Source organism: Panthera tigris, chromosome A2, assembly GCF_018350195.1.
Source record: "Panthera tigris isolate Pti1 chromosome A2, P.tigris_Pti1_mat1.1, whole genome shotgun sequence".
Classification (NCBI taxonomy): domain Eukaryota; kingdom Metazoa; phylum Chordata; class Mammalia; order Carnivora; family Felidae; genus Panthera; species Panthera tigris.
The window spans coordinates 14,743,179-14,762,292 of NC_056661.1; the positions used below are offsets into that span (position 1 = coordinate 14,743,179).

Sequence of the window (19,114 nt, forward strand, 5' to 3'; positions counted from 1 at the left end):
ATCTTTGCTAAAACGGTGATCATTGGATCTAAAGTTTGTGTATATAGTTCTGGCCCCTTTAAAGCAATGTAAAGAAAAAGGAGACGATCTAGACGGGGGCAACTTAAATGATGGAAAGGGGAGGGGATTGTCTGCCGTGACCTTCAAAGGGCACTGGGTTTGGAGCCTGAAGTTCTAGCCTTCTAAGGCAATTCTTTCGCTTACAGTCTGTGTGATATTGGTTGCATCAGACTCTCTTAGCCTGTTTTTCTTGATGGTAAATTGGGCACAGAGTGTTAGAGAGAAAGGGAGATAGAGACATTGCGTAAGCAACTGTGAATGGTAACAATGGTTGCATCTTGCATAGAAAAACAAGACATCTTTATGGCATATTCTTCATGTAGTCTCTATTGAAGGGTGGTTAAATATGATTTACCAGGAGTTTCTAATTTCCCCAGGGGAAGTAACCTTAACCTATTTAGAATATGTGCCGTAGGTAATCTGGAGGAAGAAAGTTGATTTTCCATGAGTTTTATCTCTCAGATATAAGAAATATACATCTATGTGGAGTAACTACTTCATGAAACTTATTGGAACATAAACTAGAACCATCTATCCTATCTCCTGTAACTCTGGTGATGCTGAACTTGAAACTCTTGTGTTGGTGCTCCTCAAACATGACATGATGTTGAGTGATCTATTTATGTTTGGAGATGAGACTCCAGGTGGATCAGTATCAGTAATGAAGGTGGAGTTCCTCAGCTCAAGAAAGAAATCTGATTCTGGTGGCTTAGTCAGTCATTCACCAAATATCTACTGAGTGCCAAGTATGTGCCAGCCACTGTTCTAGATGTGGTCAGACAGAGTAAGAGAAAAAAGGTTCCCGTGTTCACAAAGCTTACATCCTACTGAAGGGGACCACGGTTGGATAGACCGAGGTGAGTAGATGGGAATATGCCAGCTAGATGATCCTTTTGGATGTTCAAAAACTTGTTTTCTGGATTTAAGCTATGATATTCACATTTTTCTCAACTTCTCAAAAATGCAATTAATCTGAACTTTACTTTTGTATTTGATTAATGGATTCGACGCATATTTATTGAATACCTTCTCTGCCAGATACTGCTAAACACTGTGATATGATGGTAAGTAATAGCTCCACATTAACTGGGTAGAGTTGTACAGAAGATGAATTGGGTTCTTCATAGTTGCCTGTGAGGGGAATGTTACCTGTGTTTATCTCCCTAATAACGTGTGAAAGTGGACCAGTGTGTGTATTTAGGAAGCCAGCTAGAGCTGGAATTACTCATGGGGTGATAATGGAGTGTAAACACTAGTGAAGGTCAAGTAAAGATTTGAACTGGGTCTTGAAGAACCAGTACAAATTGAATGGGGGAGGTAGCAGAGAGTAAGCAGAAGGGAGGGAGACTATCCCAGAGGGGCAAATCCTGGAAAAGAGATCCAGTGTCAGGAACAGACCGGAGATTTCAGGGTGCCAATGGGAAGTCATTTATGATAGAAAAGAGAATGTGAATGATAACAGAATAAGAGATATTGCTGGGTGAGATCAGTGTGTGGGGGCCTAGATTGGGAATCTATCATTCTAACTAACGGATCATTCGAGGTTCTTAATCAGGGGCTGTTTTTCGCAGATGAATAGACTAGCGCCTTGCTGAGACGGCCCCTTCCGACTCCTACCCAGCACTCTTTCCAACCCTCACGACCCCATCTACAGTCGGCCTGAGGGATGAAGTGGTCACTGTGTTCCGGGCAGAGGTAGTCTTTAACGGGACATCAGGGACTCGGCTGTGTTTTGGAGGGAAACCAGGCCCCGAATCGCGGCCTTCGAGCACGCCATCGAGATGCTCCTCCCGCTTCCTAGAGAGGCAGCGGAAGGATGCGCCCGACAAGGGGCGCGGGGCCGCTGGTGACGCACTACCGGCCGCGCCACTGCTTTTCCGGCCTGGCGGGTAAACCTGCTCCCTGGGCTGGCGCGCACCTGTGGGACAGTAGTTGCCGCCCCGCGGGGAGCCCCCGGACCTCACGGTGAGCGGGCGGGGCCTTCGGGAGGGGAAAGGAGCGGCTCCGGGCGCCCTCGGCTGGGGCGGCGGGCCGACGCTTCTGTAGAAAGCCTGTCCCGACCCCCATCTCCCCCCAGATTGCTGCCTGCGCGTGCGGCCCGGAACTCCCAGCGGCCTCGGCACCGGGCCCTGCACGGAGCAGAAGTCTAAGAACATGGTGGAGGGAATGAACGAATGAGTGATGACTGAGTGATGGGTAGATAGGTGATCAAGAGCTAGGACCCGTGTTCGGAAACGAAGTCCCGGGGCTCAGAGTTCTCCGGCTGAGTACCAGCTACTCCCACCCCCCCGCCATGAATCTTGCAGCTCAGAAACATTTTTAGGGACCGTCGTAATAGGAAACGGCGGTAGTGTAAAGCGCACCAGGTGGCTAGTCTCGAGTCTCTGAGTCATAATTTTTGAGGCTACAGAGGCTGTTTCTTCATCTATAAAGTTGGACTTTCCAGTAGTCAGTTGACAGCATGTATGTGATAGCACATATGGAAACGTCAGTGTCTGGCTACAAAATTTTACTCGTTACTTGCCGAATATGATCCAGAACTCAGGGGCGGGGCTACAGAATGAGTGACGTTGGAGCCTGCCGACTGCGAAGATGCAGCCAGTCTAGCGCTGGAAGATAGAGATGTGAGCGGATTTTTGTGATAATATTTTAAACTACACTTATTAACACTTAACATGTATCAGGCACTGTTCGAAGCAGTTGTGCTAATTTATTTGACCTAAACCGCAGTGTATTATCTGTATTCTCAATAAGCATGTTGAGATAGGGAAAGACTAGATGACTGTCTAAGGACACATTGCTACTAAGTGACCCAAGGTGCAGAAGAGAGATCGACTGTGCTGCTGCAGCCTGCATGAGTAGGTTACTTTTGGCCAACCGACAAATCCAAGGGCTTCAGAGAGGAGTACCGTTAAGTGTGGCCTTATTGAGGGAACTGTCGCTTCAAATTCATCAAAAACCTTACCTGGCTTGCCCATAATCCTTTCTGGCTAATTAGTGAGAGGTAAGGAGGTGGCAGCGAGGAGAAAGCTTATAGGGTTTGAGGAGAGAGCTAGCTCTGTATTACTTTTAACAGGATTAAGCTATTAAAAGTTTCTTTCCTTTTTACCCTTCACCACAATACCTGTCTCTTCCCCAAAACCTGGATTCAGACACATCCTTTTATCGTCTTAAAATCATTGACAGTCAGATTATTCTACACTAGGCATTGGTGGAGACACCTGTACATTCCTTTCTGGGGAATTTGTAGGCAAGGGGTCAGTAGACTATGGCCCACAGGCCAAATTTGGTCTGTCACCTGTTTCTGTAAAAAAAAAAAAAAAAAGTCTTCTGAAACACAGCCGAGTTCATTTGTTTATATATTGTCTAGTTCTGTTTTTAAGCTACAAAGGCAAAGTTGAATAGCTATGACAGAGACCGACCATATAGCCCATGAAGCCTAAAATATTTAGTTTTCTAGCCCTTTACAGAAAATATTTGCAGTTTGACATGAACTGCTGACAGTTCAGATGACCCACGCTTGGAGCAGAAGGTTGACACCGAGATGTCTTTTCTTCTCCGTAGATTTTAGTATCAAACATGATAATGCCTGACCCCTGTGGAATGCCTGCCATGTGGAAGACATCTTTATAAATGTTTTATATGAACTAACTCATTTAGTTAAGGATTCACAGAATGTTAAAGCTGAATGGATTCATGGATATTATCTGTTTTGTTAGTTTTGTCAGATAAATAACTAGTCCTTTAGGCCCATTCACATGGGCTGTGACAGCAGTTTCTGATTACCAATTCAGTTCACTTTAATCTTTCTCTGGACAAGAGGCCAATACCGTACCCATTTGGTCTGGCATTTTGATGTTGTTGTTTTTGTTTCTGGTTTTTTTTGGTTGTGAAACCTGTGAGCAAGAACTGTCATTTTTGTTTTATGTGATTGTTTCTCTAACCGTCAAAATAATTCATGCTTGTTGTAGGGAAAGTGAAATATATAGAAGAGTATAAAGGACAAAGGAAAGTAACACCTTAAATGACCCAGGGATCAGTGTGTTAACATTTTGGTGGATTTTCTTCTGTTCTTTGTATTTTGTGTATATGTGTGTGTTAATAATAGTTTCTGTTTATTGGATGTTTACTTAGTGCTGGTATATGCATGCATATTTTTTATTTTAATGTTTTGCATTCTGGGTTTTTTAAATTTTTAAAAAATGTTTATTTAATTTTGAGAGAGAAACAGAGCACGAGTGGGGGAGGGGCAGAGAGAGAGGGAGACAGAGAATCTGAAGTAGGCTCCAGGCTCTGAGCTGTCAGCACAGAACCCAACTCAGGGCCCGAACCCACAAACTGTGAGATTATGACCTGAGCTGAAGTCAGACGCTTAACCGACTGAGCCACCCAGGTGCCCCCCAAAATGATCTTTTTAAGGTCTTTTCTTCCAGAGTGTAGCTCTTATATTAACAACCATTACATCTATATATCAAGACTGATGGTTCCAATTAGTCAGTGAGGTCCAGGTTTTTGAGAGCTGTTAATATGTCCTTGAGCCATTACTGTAGCAGAGTTAAAAGGTGTACCTTTGAAGTTTTAGATTGAGGTTATCAGTTTCATTCATGAGCGTAGGCAGGAGTCCTGAGAATTATATGCTGTATTTCTCTGCAGATTCATTCACTAAAAGGTTCTCCAGTTCCCATACACAAAAGTTTATGAAGTTGCCACATTCTGCTTCTCTGCCCTCACCCCATTTCAGAACAATAACCACTGAGAATCAATCTTCCTCTGTAACCATTGAGAACCAGATACTGTAATAAGCATTTACGAATTTTGTAGTGAACAAGACAAACAGCCCCTTGACTTCATGACACCTAAGAGACCAGCAGAGCGAATACAACAAAATCAAGCAGGCATTTAGATAATTTTTTTTTAATTTTTTTTTTAACGTTTTATTTATTTTTGAGACAGAGAGAGACAGAGCATGAACAGGGGAGGGGCAGAGAGAGAGGGAGACACAGAATCGGAAGCAGGCTCCAGGCTCCGAGCCGTCTGCCCAGAGCCCGACGCAGGGCTCGAGCTCACAGACCTCGAGATCGTGACCTGAGCTGAAGTTGGACGCTTAACCGACTGAGCCACCCAGGCACCCCTAGATAACTTTTCCAAAATCAAATTTATGTAGTTTTCTCTTGTTCCTTTTTTAAAAGTTAAAAAAAATTTTTTTAAATGTTTTGAGAGACAGAGCACAAGTGGGGGAGTGGCAGAGAACAAGGGAGACACAGAATCTGAAGCAGGCTCCAGGCTCTGAGCTGTCAGCACAGAGCCTGATGCGGATCTCAAACCCACAAACCATGAGATCATGATCTGAGCCAAAGTTGGACAATTAACTGACTGAGCCACCCAGGCATCCTGATAAGTGTACTCTTTAATCCCTATCACCTATTTCACCCATCCCCCTCCCATCAGCCCTCTGGGAACCATCAGTTTGTTCTCTGTGGTTAAGAGTCTGTTTCTTGGTTTAGCTCTCTCTTTTTTCTTTGCTCATCTAAAAAAAAATGTTTATTTATTTATTTTTGAGGGAGGGAAGGAGAGGGGTAGAGAGAGAAAGAGAGACTCTAAAGCAGGCTCTGTACTGTCAGTGCAGAGCCCGATGTGGGGTTGATCCCACGAACTGTGAGATCATGACCTGATCCGAAATCAAGAGTGGGATGCTCAACCAACTGAGCCACCCAGGTGTCCCTCGTTTGTTTTGGTTCTTAAATTCCACGAGTGAAATCATACGCTATTTGTCTTTCTCTGACTTATTAAACTTAACATACTGTCTAGCTCTATGTTGTTGCAGATGGCAAGATTTTATTTTTTATGGCTGAGTAGTATTCCATTGTGTATATATACATCTTTATCCATTCATCTACTGATGGACACTTAAGCGGCTTCCATTTTTTGGCTATTGTAAATAATGCTGCAATAAACATAGGGGTGCATGTATCACTTTGAATTAGTGTTTTTGTGTTTTTTGGGTAAATACCTAGTAGTATAATTACTGGATCATAGAGTAGTTCTATTTTTAACTTTTTGAGGAACCTCCATTCTGTTCCCACAGTGGCTGCACCAGTTTCCATTCCCACCAACAGTGCACGAGGGTTTCTTTTTCTCCACATTGTCTTCAACGTTTGTTTCTTGTGTTTCCGAGTTTTGGTTTTGTATTCTCCTATTTTAACATACTATATTTTCTCATGAATATTCTTTGAAAATAGGACTTTTAAGAGTTGTAAAATCTACCATATCGATATGCCATCAATGTTTATTTGCCTGTTGCTTTACAATTATATTAACAGTGTGATCTTTGTACTTAAATTTCTGTGCCTATCGCTGATTATATTTTTTCCCTTTTTTCTCTGATTATTGAAGCTGTTTATTCCTACAGGAAAACTTTAAAACATTACACAAAGATAGGCCTTAGGACAAAAGTTTACCATAATCGTATTCTTCAGAGATGATCATGGTTAACAATTTGATACATATTCTTAGAGATTTAAGTTAGTTTTTAAAAAAGAAAGCAAGATGTAGATAATAGGGGAAATTTGGGAAGTAGAAGGGAAAATCATTCATAATATACCATATTACCATAGTGATTGATGATTAATTTTCCTTCTTGACTTTATTCATATGCACATTTTAACATATATGCTTGATAGTATTATGTACTTTAAAATTTGATATCCTGCATGTTTTTCATTTATATAGAGCATATTTTTCCAAATGATCACATATTTTCATTTTTAATTATTTTAATGTCTATATAATTGCCACCACGTGGAAGTACCATGATTTGCTAAGCATCAGTGTCCGTTAGTAGAAAGATTGTGTTTTCCAACAACATTGCAGGGTATTTTTTTTTTTTAATGTTTATTTATTTCTGAGACAGAGACAGAGCATGAGTGGGGGAGGGGCAGAGACAGAGAAGGGGGACACACAGAATCCGAAGCAGGCTCCAGGCTCTGAACTGACAGCACAGAGCCTGATGTGGGGCTTGAACCCACAGACCTCGACATCATGACCTGAGCTGAAGCCTGACGCTCAACCCATCCAGGCGCCCCCTTTATTTTTTACAGGTAACAAAAGAATACAGCTTTTTTCTTCTTTGAGAAGTTCCTTCTTTCTGAGAAAGTTCTTTTTCTTCTTTCTTTTCTTTTTTTTTTTTTAATTTTTTTAATGTTTATTTATTTTCGAGACAGAGAGAGACAGAGCATGAACGGGGGAGGGGCAGAGAGAGAGGGAGACACAGAATCGGAAACAGGCTCCAGGCTCTGAGCTGTCAGCACAGAGCCTGACGCGGGGCTCGAACTCACGGACCGTGAGATCATGACCTGAGCTGAAGTCCGACGCTTAACGGACTGAGCCACCCAGGCGCCCCTCTTTTTCTTTTTTTAATCTTTGTTTATTTTTGAGAAAGAGAAGGAGTGCAAGCGGGGGAGGAACAGAGAAGGAGACACAGAATCTGAAGCAGGCTCCAGGCTTTGGGCTGTCAGAACAGAGCTGGAGGCAGGCATCAAACTCACAAACTGCGAGTTCATGACTTGAGCCAAAGTGGGACGCTTAACAGACTGAGCCACGGAGAGGCGCCCTGAGAGAGTTCTATTAGTAGAATTACTATTCTACTATTTGAAGAATATAGGCGTTTTATAGGCATACTGATGACTTTAAGGACCTTCTGAGATACATGGTATATACTTAGTATTTCTTTTTAAAAATTTTTGTTTAAAATGTTTATTTATTTGTGAGAGAGACAGAGACAAAATGCGAGTGGGGTAGGGCAGAGAGAGAGGGAGACACAGAATCTGAAGCAGGCTCCAGGCTCCGAGCTATCAGCACAGAGCCTGACGCGGGGCTCAATCTCACTGAGCTCCAAGATCATTGACCTGAGCCGAAGTCGGACGCTTAACTGACTGAGCCACCCAGGCGCCCCAGGTAGTGAATATTCTTATCTGAGTTCCTATACCCACAAAATGGTGATCCTGTATTCCAACCGCAACTTAGCCTACAACTTTAAGACCTGATGTATATTGCCAAAGTATCTCTAGGAGAATGGCACTAGTTTACGTTCCCATTGCTGGTATATGAGAAGCTATTTCCCCATACCTTTGCCAGTCTTTTTTTTTTTTTTTTTTTTAAACATTTATTTTTATTTTTTGAGAGACATAGAGACAGAGCGTGAGTGGGGGAGGGGCAGAGAGAGAGAGGGAGTCACAGATTCTGAAGCAGGCTTCAGGCCCTGAGCTGTCAGCACAGAACCCGACCCGGGGCTCAAACTCACGACCCATGAGATCACGATCTGAGCCAAAGTGGGATGCTTAGCCAACTGAGGCACCCAGATGCCCCTGCCAGTCTTGACTTTTAGCACAAAAAAGAAAATTTCCAATTTGACCTAAAAATAGATTCTTTATTCTTTTCAATTTCTTTGATTACCACCAAGTTGGAATTTTGTTTTGATAGGTTTATTGGCCTTTTGTATTTTATTTATTTATTTATTGTCTTTTATAATTCTTGCTCTATGTTATATTTCCCATATTTTTTATGAGTTCATCTTTTTTCCTTACTCATTAATAAGAAGTCTTTTATCCATTAGGTCCATCTACTCCTTGATGTATAAATCAAAAGTACTTCTCCCAGATTTTTTCTTTTGATTTTATTTGTATTTTGGATATAGAGATTGTTGCTTTTCTGTGACCAGATTTATCAAGTTTTGTCCTTTGTAGTTTGTTTTTTTGCATAACGCTTAGAAAAGTCTTCTCTAATCCTAAAGTCAGTCATTTCTTAATATTTTGTGGTTTCACTTTTTGTATGTAACCCTTTAATCAGTTTAGATTTATTTTGGTATATGGTGTGAGGTAGGAATCTTACTAAGTGTTTTTTTCCAGGTAAGCAACAGTTGGAACATAATTCAGAAGTAATCAATTTTTTTATGACTAGAAATGCCAATTTTCTCATATATTAAATTCTTTTATTTATTTCTCTTTGGGGATTAGGAATCTCTAAAATCAAAAGCCAGAGTTAAACTTCCTTTTATTTTTATTTTATTTAAAACAATTTTTTAATGTTTATTTCAGAGAGAGAGAGAGAGAGAGAGAGAGAGAGACAGAATATGAGCAGGGGAGGGGCAGAGAGAGAGGGAGACACAGAATCTGAGGCAGGCTCCAGGCTCTGAGCTGTCAGCACAGAGCCTGATGCAGGGCTTGAGCTCACGAACTATGGGATCATGACCTGAGCCGAAGTCAGACACTTAACCGACTGAGCCACCCAGGCGCCCCAAACTTCCTTTTAAATATATAAACTCATTGTTGAGGTTTTCCTAGCCACACTCATTTGTTGGTTTTACCTGTTACTCCCAGGATGTTAATTACTCTCTTTATGACACTTCTCTATTCCAGATATGTAAGTCTAGTTTCTACTTGGATATTTGAAAACTAAATGTATCTTCTTTCTCTCCAGACTAGTGTTCCCATTCTCTCTAAAGGTCATTGTCATCACTCAAGCCCTAAACTGGCAAATTATCTTGACTTCTCCCTCACCCTTACACCTCTCCTAAATATTCATCCAGTCCTGTGGATTTTGTCTCTTAGTTGGTCCAGTCTCTTTACTGGACCGCTGAAACAACCTCCCATGGAAGCTTCCAGCCTTCATCTTGCCTCTCCACCTTCCACCCGTTCATACACAATTTTCCTCTGTGCTATGGGCAGAAGGGTGTGTGTGTGTGTTTTTAAACGTTTATTTATTAAAAAAAAATTTTAGAGGCGCCTGGGTGGCTTGGTCGGTTAAGCGTCCGACTTCGGCTCAGGTCATGATCTCACGGTCCGTGAGTTCGAGCCCCGCGTCGGTCTCCATGCTGACAGCTCGGAGCCTGGAGCCTGTTTCGGATTCTGTGTCTCCCTCTCTCTCTGCCCCTCCCCTGTTCCTGCTTTGTCTCTCTCTGTCTCAAAAATAAATAAACGTTAACAAAAACAAAAAAAACAAAAAAAAACTTAATGTTTATGTTTTGAGAGAGAGCATGAGTAGGGGAGGGGCAGAGAGAGAGGGAGACAGAGAATTCGAAGCAGGCTCCAGGCTCTGAGCTGTCAGCACAGGGCCCGATGTGGGGCTTGAACCCACGAACTGTGAGATCATGACCTGAGTTGAAGTCGGACGCTTAACCAACTGAGCCACCCAGGCACCCCAGTGTTTACTTATTTTTGAGAGAGAAAGAGAGAGTGCAAGTGGGGAATGGGCAGAGAGGAGGGAGACGCAGAGTCCGAAGCAGGCTCCAGGCTCTGTCTGTCAGCACAGAGCCTAATGCGGAGCTCGAACTCATGAACTCTGAAATTGTGACTGGAGCTGAAATCAGGCACTTAACTGTCTGAGCCACCCAGGTGCCCCAGGATATGTTTTTTGTTTAAACAGTAGATATACTCATGTTACTTTTTGCCCCCAAACCTTTTCATATTCCTTTTGTGGCTTTCTACTCACTTTCAGGTAAATTCCTTAAACTGTTTTTCAGGGTTGGATTTGATCTGGCTTTTTCTTGCCTCAGGCTTCATGTCTTATTTTTGTGCTTAATAATTTGTCTTACTGGATCTCTTTTTCATTTTTCCAAAGTACTGAGCAGGATTCCTTTTGTGTATCGTTTCATATCTCTGGTATATTCTCTTCTGTCCTTACCTGTCTCATTCCTTTTTATCTCTTTTTCAGCGAGGCTTTCTTTCCCAGACTACATCAGGGCCCCTCTGCTCTACATTCCAGCATCTCATATTTCTACTTTTGTAATTCCCATAATTGTAACTACACTTTAATGTCTTTGTCCAGCTGTAATGTAAGTTCTGGGCAGGTCGGGGCACGTCTGACTTTTTCTTCACTGTTTAACTCTGATTGTACTGAAACCCCACTCTACTTCATGGTTCTCTATAGGATTGTGTTGTGGGTTCTTTCTATGCCCCTCTTACAGAATAGGATCAGGAAATCCCAGATAGAATCCTCTTAAACCTTTAAAATTTAGCACAGAGCCACAGGCTTTGGATGAGAATACCACACTACCAGCCTTATGTATTTCAGTAGACTTGTGCCATGCATACATGTGTTTTGAGCACTCGGTTATGGTAAAATCCTCTCTCTGTCTTCCTTTTTCCTTGAAATAATGCTTCAGATTCTTCTTTTCATTTCAGGGTTATATGGAGAGACATTTTTGGATGAACAGTTGTGATTAAATATTACGAACATGAGAAACTCTGTACTATTTTTGCAATTTTTTTGTAAGTGAAAAATTATTTCACAATTTAAATGAATTTTTTTTCCCTTTTAAACTGCAGCCTACACTCTTCATGTTGGGCTGTGCCTGAAGAGAAACTGTTTAGTTGATCTGACCTCTAGAAGAAAGGGCAATCAGTATACTTTCAAGTTGTACAAATAGAGTTCCCTCACTGCTGTCCAGCTCCATAGCATATAGTGGAGATGAGTGGATCAGACTTTAAAGCATCAGCTTTACTGTGAGGCCATTTCCCTGTGCAACTTTTGATTATATTGACTTTTTATATGGATTGTTGTATGTAAAGACAGGTCACTAATTAACGTGAATACTTCCATCCGCTTCATAGGTATCATTCTGATTTATTCATCCAGCGCTTGAGTGTTTGCTAATGTGTCAGTCTGGCCGTCACTTTTTATACAGCTGACCAATGGAATTTGTGAAGCTGGAAGGCTGGAAGCCCGCTGCAATTTGTGCTGATGCAGTCCCTCTGCTAGCTAGACATTTTGTGTCAGTTAGTAGATCGCGTTCCTAGGCAACCATTGTTTCTCATTTTCCTGTTTACTGGGACAGTGATATCCCCTCCCCCACCTTTTTTCCCCCCTATGAGCAGGGCTCCCAGTTTTCCAACTCTGAAGTGTTTTCCTATCAAAGCAAAGAGAAGATTTGTGGATGTTGAATATGCAAGGAGCTGAAGAGCAAGAGCTCGGAAGAGAGGTTTGTCCAGGTGAGTGAGCAAAAGGGAAAACCAGGGGGACAGACAGCGGGACTTTGGGCATTGTATAAGAGAAAGTGACTGAAGCTCGGGAAGGAAGATTACCCTGTGTTTTAGGGATGCTGGGGGGACATTGGGGAAGATGTGGGTGAGCGTCTCCTGGGACCAACTTTCCCCAGTACTCATTTTGTCTCCTTTCCAGCATTCGCTTGTCCATTTGCCCATGGTCCACTCTGAATACAAACCACGCCCTGATCTTCATCGTTTTCCCTGTATTTCTACTGTCTCTGGTTCTCTCACTTCCTCTTCTGTGGGGTACCTTATTAATGGTGGTCACCTTACCCTAACACAGATCTCTTCCACCACTTGTAATTGCATTACTTGCTCTACTTGCTTTTATTGGCCCTTACTTCTATGCCATTATTGAGTCACGTCAGAATTAGGCCCCTGTAACTTCAGGGGCTTCCCCTCTGGCCTGCGCGAGAGATATTCACTCTGATGTCTTCTTTCAGATTTGATGAGCAAGTCTGTTCCAGAGCAGGATGTCTCTGAAATTGATTCACCAGGGATAGTAGCAAAGAGATTACAAGACGATGCATACCAGGATTCTACATTTGGAGAAAAATATGCATGTGAGAGCATGAAGGAAAACCCTTCTGGAGAGGTTCCTGGACCATGTCTTTTCAAAGAAGGAGGTTTTGGGGGAATAACTTTTATCCACAAGGAAGCATCTCCTGAAATGATTAGCCAAGAATATAATTTTGAGAGAAGCTTACTTTTGACTTCAAGCTTTGTTACACGTCTCAGGGTTTCTACACAAGAGAGCCTACATCAGTGGGAGACAAGTAGCATACACACCAATGAGATTTCAGACCAGAGTAAATGTCCAAGCCTCTCTGCACAGAAAAAGCCTTGGGAATGTAACGAATGTGGAAAAGCTTTTACTCAGAGCTCATCCCTTACCCAGCATCAGAGGACTCATACTGGAGAGAGGCCCTATGCATGTGAGGAATGTGGGAAAGCCTTTAGTCGTAGCTCCTTCCTTGTTCAACATCAAAGAATTCACACTGGAGTAAAACCATATGGATGTGAGCAGTGTGGGAAAACATTTCGGTGTCGGTCATTTCTTACTCAGCATCAGAGAATCCATACTGGAGAGAAACCTTATAAATGTAATGAATGTGGGAATTCCTTCCGCAATCATTCACATCTCACTGAACATCAGCGAATTCACACTGGAGAGAAACCTTACAAATGTAATCGATGTGGGAAGGCATTCAATCAGAACACACACCTCATTCATCATCAGAGGATTCACACTGGTGAGAAACCTTATTTATGCAATGAGTGTGGCTCTTCTTTTCGTAAACACTCAAATCTTACACAACACCAGAGAATTCACACTGGGGAAAAACCCCATAAATGTGATGAATGTGGGAAAACTTTTCAAACAAAGGCAAACCTCTCTCAGCATCAGAGAATTCATACTGGAGAGAAACCCTATAAATGTAAGGAATGTGGCAAAGCCTTTTGTCAGAGCCCATCCCTTATTAAACACCAGCGAATTCATACTGGAGAAAAACCTTATAAGTGTAAGGAATGTGGCAAAGCGTTTACTCAGAGCACCCCACTCACTAAACATCAGAGAATTCATACAGGGGAGAGACCCTACAAATGCAGTGAATGTGGTAAAGCCTTCATTCAGAGCATTTGCCTCATTCGGCATCAGAGAAGTCACACTGGAGAAAAACCCTATAAGTGCAATGAATGTGGGAAGGGCTTTAATCAGAATACCTGCCTCACTCAGCATATGAGAATTCATACTGGAGAGAAGCCCTATAAATGTAAAGAATGTGGGAAAGCCTTTGCTCATAGCTCATCTCTTACTGAACATCATAGAACACACACTGGTGAGAAGCTCTATAAATGTAGCGAGTGCGAGAAAACTTTCCGCAAGTATGCACACCTTAGTGAACATTACAGAATTCACACTGGTGAGAAGCCTTATGAATGCATTGAATGTGGAAAATTCTTCAGACATAGTTCAGTCCTTTTCAGACATCAGAAACTTCACAATGGTGAATAACCCTGGCATTCGGGTTATGACAGCTTCTCTAGAAATAGTGACTAGGAATCTGGCTGGGGCCAGGGCGGGGGGCAGGTACATTTCCTGGAGGGAGCACCGACTGTTACACTCAGAGGAGTATTTCCAGTTACGGAGGCGGGAGCTTGGAGAATGCAGAGCCTACAGCTGGGCATCTGGGAATTCAGGGTAGAAAGGAAGTTCCCTGCTTTTCAGATGAATCTTTGCTGCTTGCCACTTCTCCTTGTGACTTTCATACCTTGAGGTGCCATTGTTAAGTTAGCACTTGTGTTTCCCTTACTGCACTCCTGCCCCACCTTCCCAGCTTGTGACCTGTGTTCTCTGGCCAGTAGGTTGAGGTGCTTTCCCAAACATTCAGTGTGAAAGTGGCAAGAGTTCTGAGGTAGTGCTAAGTAGCCTCCAGGTATCTGAGGCTGCTTTCAACATGCGATCTGTAGGTGTGGTCTCATGAAGGAGAGGCGGAAATAAGGGAAAACAAAGAATCCTTATTCATTCATTCAACAAATAAGGGGGTATGTGGCAAGCACTGGGCTTATGTCTACAGATATGTTAGTGAAGAAGGCTTTTCTCGGGGTGAGGGAGATCTTTCCTGATCCTTTCAAGATGGAAGGCAATTTGGGGCTAAAGTGGAAGTAGGAGGTCAAGAGAAACTTATCTTGAGCGATGCCAGTTTGGAAAGGGAGTCAGGTCTGCTCAGAGGGCCAGGAAGAGGAATGTCCAAACTTTGTCCCAGAGGAACACTGACTTACCCAGGAGGGACATAGTATGTGCTAGGCTGCTGGTGCTGAGGGACAACATCCAAACAACTGTTAATGGGTGTTTAGGGAGGAGAAACCATTGGTGATAAAGACAGCCTTTTAGGTTGGCTGGATTCAGGGCTGCCGGACCAGTCCTTAAGAGAATGTTGGTCATTGTAGCGGAGAGGGCTAGGTTTCATTTAATTATGCCATTGGTAGCTATAAACAGATTAGTTAGGTTTCAGATGTTTCCATTTTTATTGGCACTATCTTATTCTTGGATATTTTACCCTTCCCTGTAGGTTAGGTGTAATCAGGGAAACACTGTCATGGGATAAATTTGGAAAGTGTTCTAGAGAGAATTACCTCTTTTTCAAATCCTTGAATGTTGAGACAGCATAGTTAGCCACTGACTATGATGGTATTTTATTCTTTTAAGAGAGAAGGCATGTTTTTTTTCCTTTATTTCCTTACTCCCTTTCATGTTCTTCACTGCTACCCAGACCTTGAGCTCTGAGAGATGAGGTGAGGATAGCCGTTGTCTGGTATTTGGAAGAGTTTCTATGCTCTGAAGTTCATACAGTTTTAAAAATAATGACTGTTAAAAACAAAGTCAGTTGATTCTGGAATGGTTGGTTACTTAGAACTCAGTATTAATTTTTTTCCAGAGCAACTGTCTTGTAAGTAGTGGTTTGAGCTATTAATTACCATGAATAGGAACGTGGCAGAAATATCACTCTCTTCCTCTCTAGCTGTGAAGAGTATATTTTCAAAACCTGTCACAGGGCAACTAATAATTGAGTAAATCAATGCTTTATGGACAAAAAAACCCTGTTAAAACTTCATGTTCATGAAAAGTTATATTATTGAAAGGAAATATTGATGTATTTGTACTAAGTGAAAATAACGCTACAGAATTCATTGCTGGCACATACTAAATATGTAATAAATATTTGTTGAATTAATATATTTTAATCAAACTTTGCCCACCAGAAACTTTAGCAACTTCCTGGGTTATGTAGGTGTTTAGAATATTTATACACTACTATCTTTAGAGTCTTGAGTTGAGATTAGAGAGAATTGGGAGAGTTTTCTTAAGGAAGAAATGGGAAATCTAAGGTTGAGACATCTCCAACTTTTTGTTCGAAAGCTTTTTAAAAATAGAATAGACACAACTCTTTTTTAAAATGGTACCATTTTTGGGTACCATTTTCACTTCCTGGGAAAACAGGAAGGAAAGGACCTTGTCATCTTTCCACTCTCCTTATCCCATATTCTCACACTTGCAAATATTTGCTCCTGGCAAAATTCTCTCATTCGCTGGCCAGCCATGTGCCTACTTACTCTAGCTTGGCCCCAAATCCTGGAAATGCCCCCTCTGTCAATCTTGTACTCAGTCTTCGTATCCAAGCAGCCACTGTATCCTGCTTACATCTCCTAAATCTCAAAGCCATTTCCATTGCTACTGCTTTGGTCCACTCCCCAGTTTATTTCCTAGACCATTTTCCTATTTTCCCAGTCAGTCTTCCAGTTACCCCACTAGGCCGTCTTTCACATTTCTTCTTGATGGTCTTTGAAAGACACAACTAGCAGTGCTGCTGTTACCTCAGCATATTCTAGCCCCTTAAAAGGCATATAAGGCTCCTATGTTGGCCCATGCCTACATCATCATTCTCAGGTGCCATTCCCTGCACTGCATGCTGTTCCATTGTGCAAATTCCGTGATTCCCCATCACTGCTGGACTCAACTTTGGCACCTTTTGCACATCCTGTTTTTACTGCCTCAATATCCTTCCTTCTGCTTGCCTGGGAAGCTCCCCTCTGTCACTTGTGAACGTGCTCATGCAACATCTCCTTTGAAGCTGTGTCTGGCCTCACATATTTTTTTATTTTTGTATTTTATATCTTCATTTTGTTTATCATGTTACATTGTAATGGCTTGTTTACAGATCTTTTCCCACTGAACTGTCAGCTCTGTCAAAGCTGGGGCCATGTGATCTTTATTCAGGTTTGTATCCACGGTCCCTGGAATTTAGAGTGTGTTCAGTAAATATTTGTCGAGCTACACTAAAACGTTGAGTCAGACATTTCTCCATGCCTCCCTGCCAGGCTATAACTTAGGTCCACAGTTACCAGCAGAAAGGAGGTGTGGTAAGTATAGGAGCGTGTCCATGAAGTATTTGCCAGGTGCGAGAACTCCAAACCTTTCCCCAAGATACAGATGGTGTGGTTGTATTAAGCAGAGGGTCTCTTAAGAGAAAGTAACCTTTTGTAGCAAAAAACCCCCCAAAACTCCACTTGTTATAAATTAGCCATTTAAATGTCCCATCACAATTTAACCGAGTATTTTCAGACGTCATATTGATGTCAGGGTCAACTGGGAGAGACAAATGCAGCTGTAGAAGCACAACCACTTCAGCTGGAATATCCCTGAAATAAGCAGGAGCTGAATAGTGATGCTGGCCTGGCAGGAGAGCGATTGAGCTTAGTAGCAATCCCAACCATGGAGGCGCTTCCTGAGCTCATGGCTTTCCTTGGCTGGGGATGATAAAGAGCTGGAATATGTTGCTTATTCTCAGTGTGCTGAAATTTAGTATGTGATTTCAGAAGGACATGGCATGAGGCCACATCAGATCCTCAAAACTAATAGAGACAACAGGTGGTTGGACTTGCCCAAGGTCACACCGCTAGTAAGTGTCATGTGAAATTTAAATTCCTGTATCTTTTCTTGCTTTTCCTTCAGATTTCTCTTTATTGGTCATACTTCTGTTCCATGATGCCCCTTTAGTTGTTTATTATAGAGTTGACCACTTAGGGCTCCACTCTTGCCCTGCTTGTGAGGATGGGAGGAGATTGTTTTAAGATTATATTTATTTTTAATGTTAATTTTTTTTATTTTGAAAGACGGCACAAGTGGGGGAGGGGCAGCAAAGGAGAGGGACACAGAAAGGATCCCAAGCTGACTGCACTGCCAGCACACAGTCTAATGTAGGGCTTGAACCCACAAACCGTGAGATCATGACCTGAGCTGAAGTCAGATGCTCCACTGACTGAGCCACCTAGGTGTCCCTTAAGATTTTATTTTTTAAGTAATCTCTATACCCAAGATGGTATAGAGATTGTGGTTCAATCCCAAGATCACAATCCCAAAATCAAGAGTCACATGCCCTACTGACTGAGACAGCTGGGTGCCCCTGGGAGCTCCTTTTAGATGAAAAAGCTTTTTTGCCCTCAGACCTTCCTGTGTGTGAGTGTGAGAAATAAAATGGTTTTGCATTTTGATTTTGCCTTTATTCGTACATAATGCAGAAGTGTAGCTTTGACCTCAGGTGGCTTCGGTTTCACTCTCCTTCAGCTACTGGCCACCACAGGACTAAGGTCATTTTAGTTTTGTGGAATGGTTTTGGTGTCCACTTCCTCCCTCACCCCCTTCCATTTTCTACTTCTTTGAAGAAGCTCAGCCCAAATTATGTTAAGCCCCAGATTCATATTTCCAGTAAATTGCTCTGCCTAGGGTACCCCACTCTAGTTAGTTGCCACACAGCAGAGCCTGCTGAGTTAGATTCTTTGAAGCCTAAAAGTTAAGGAAAAATGGTTTGGCCTAGGCCCTTTGGCCTGTGGGATGTTAGGGCTTGCAGGGGAAGAACTTGCTACCCGATTTCAAACATGTGCTGAGAATGTGACACTTGGTAAAAAGTAAGGGGAGCCCAACATTATTGTTCCCTGGCATGTCAGCTGACAGTTCTACAAAGGGTTCTTTTTTAGCTGTACATGGTTAGCGATGACCTTAGTACGGGGCATCTCCACTCCTAATTTCAGCCTCCTGAGGGGACTTCATTTTGGTAGAACAGCCAGGCTGGAAGTTTGAGCAGATAACTTCTCTGCTGCATCTCAGTCATTTTTTTCAAGTGTTTAACCCCCTATGAATTAGCCACTAGGGATATGGTGAGCAGACAGCCCTATTTTCCAGGGCTTGCAGATCAAACGCCTGGAAGTGGATCACGTGCCCTATTACCCCGCCTGAAAGCGGATTAGGTGCCCTGCTGCCCTTCATCCCGGGAATACACTGTCAAGAGGTGCCTGGATGTGCAAGTACTTCCTGAAGGAGTCCTAGGCAAGACCTGAAGTTTTGCAGCGGGGGGGACCGGGGCCTTGCCTTGAGGGCTGGGAAGGTCCCTTGAAGCCAATGCTGAACAGAGGGCTGCTGGGATTTGCGGAGCACGATGGGATGCACATTTACC

At 42.5% G+C, this 19,114-nt stretch overlaps 1 protein-coding gene across 4 annotated transcripts; it reads left to right on the forward strand.

Moving 5' to 3' along the window:
* Window positions 1–1,945: 1,945 nt before the first annotated feature.
* ZNF502 (zinc finger protein 502) lies at window positions 1,946–17,797 on the forward strand. Of its 4 annotated transcripts, none has more exons than XM_042978711.1 (3): window positions 1,946–2,025; window positions 11,931–12,044; window positions 12,545–17,797. In XM_042978711.1, the coding sequence occupies exons 2-3, from the start codon at window positions 11,990–11,992 to the stop codon at window positions 14,116–14,118; spliced, it is 1,629 nt and encodes a 542-aa protein (XP_042834645.1). In that variant the 5' UTR covers window positions 1,946–2,025; window positions 11,931–11,989; the 3' UTR covers window positions 14,119–17,797. The 4 variants fall into 4 exon arrangements, with proteins under 4 accessions (XP_042834645.1, XP_042834647.1, XP_015395921.1 ...); XM_042978713.1 differs by lacking the exon at window positions 1,946–2,025 and adding an exon at window positions 2,041–2,684 and having other exon boundaries at window positions 11,667–12,044; XM_015540435.2 differs by lacking the exon at window positions 1,946–2,025 and adding an exon at window positions 2,041–2,684.
* Window positions 17,798–19,114: the final 1,317 nt, after the last annotated feature.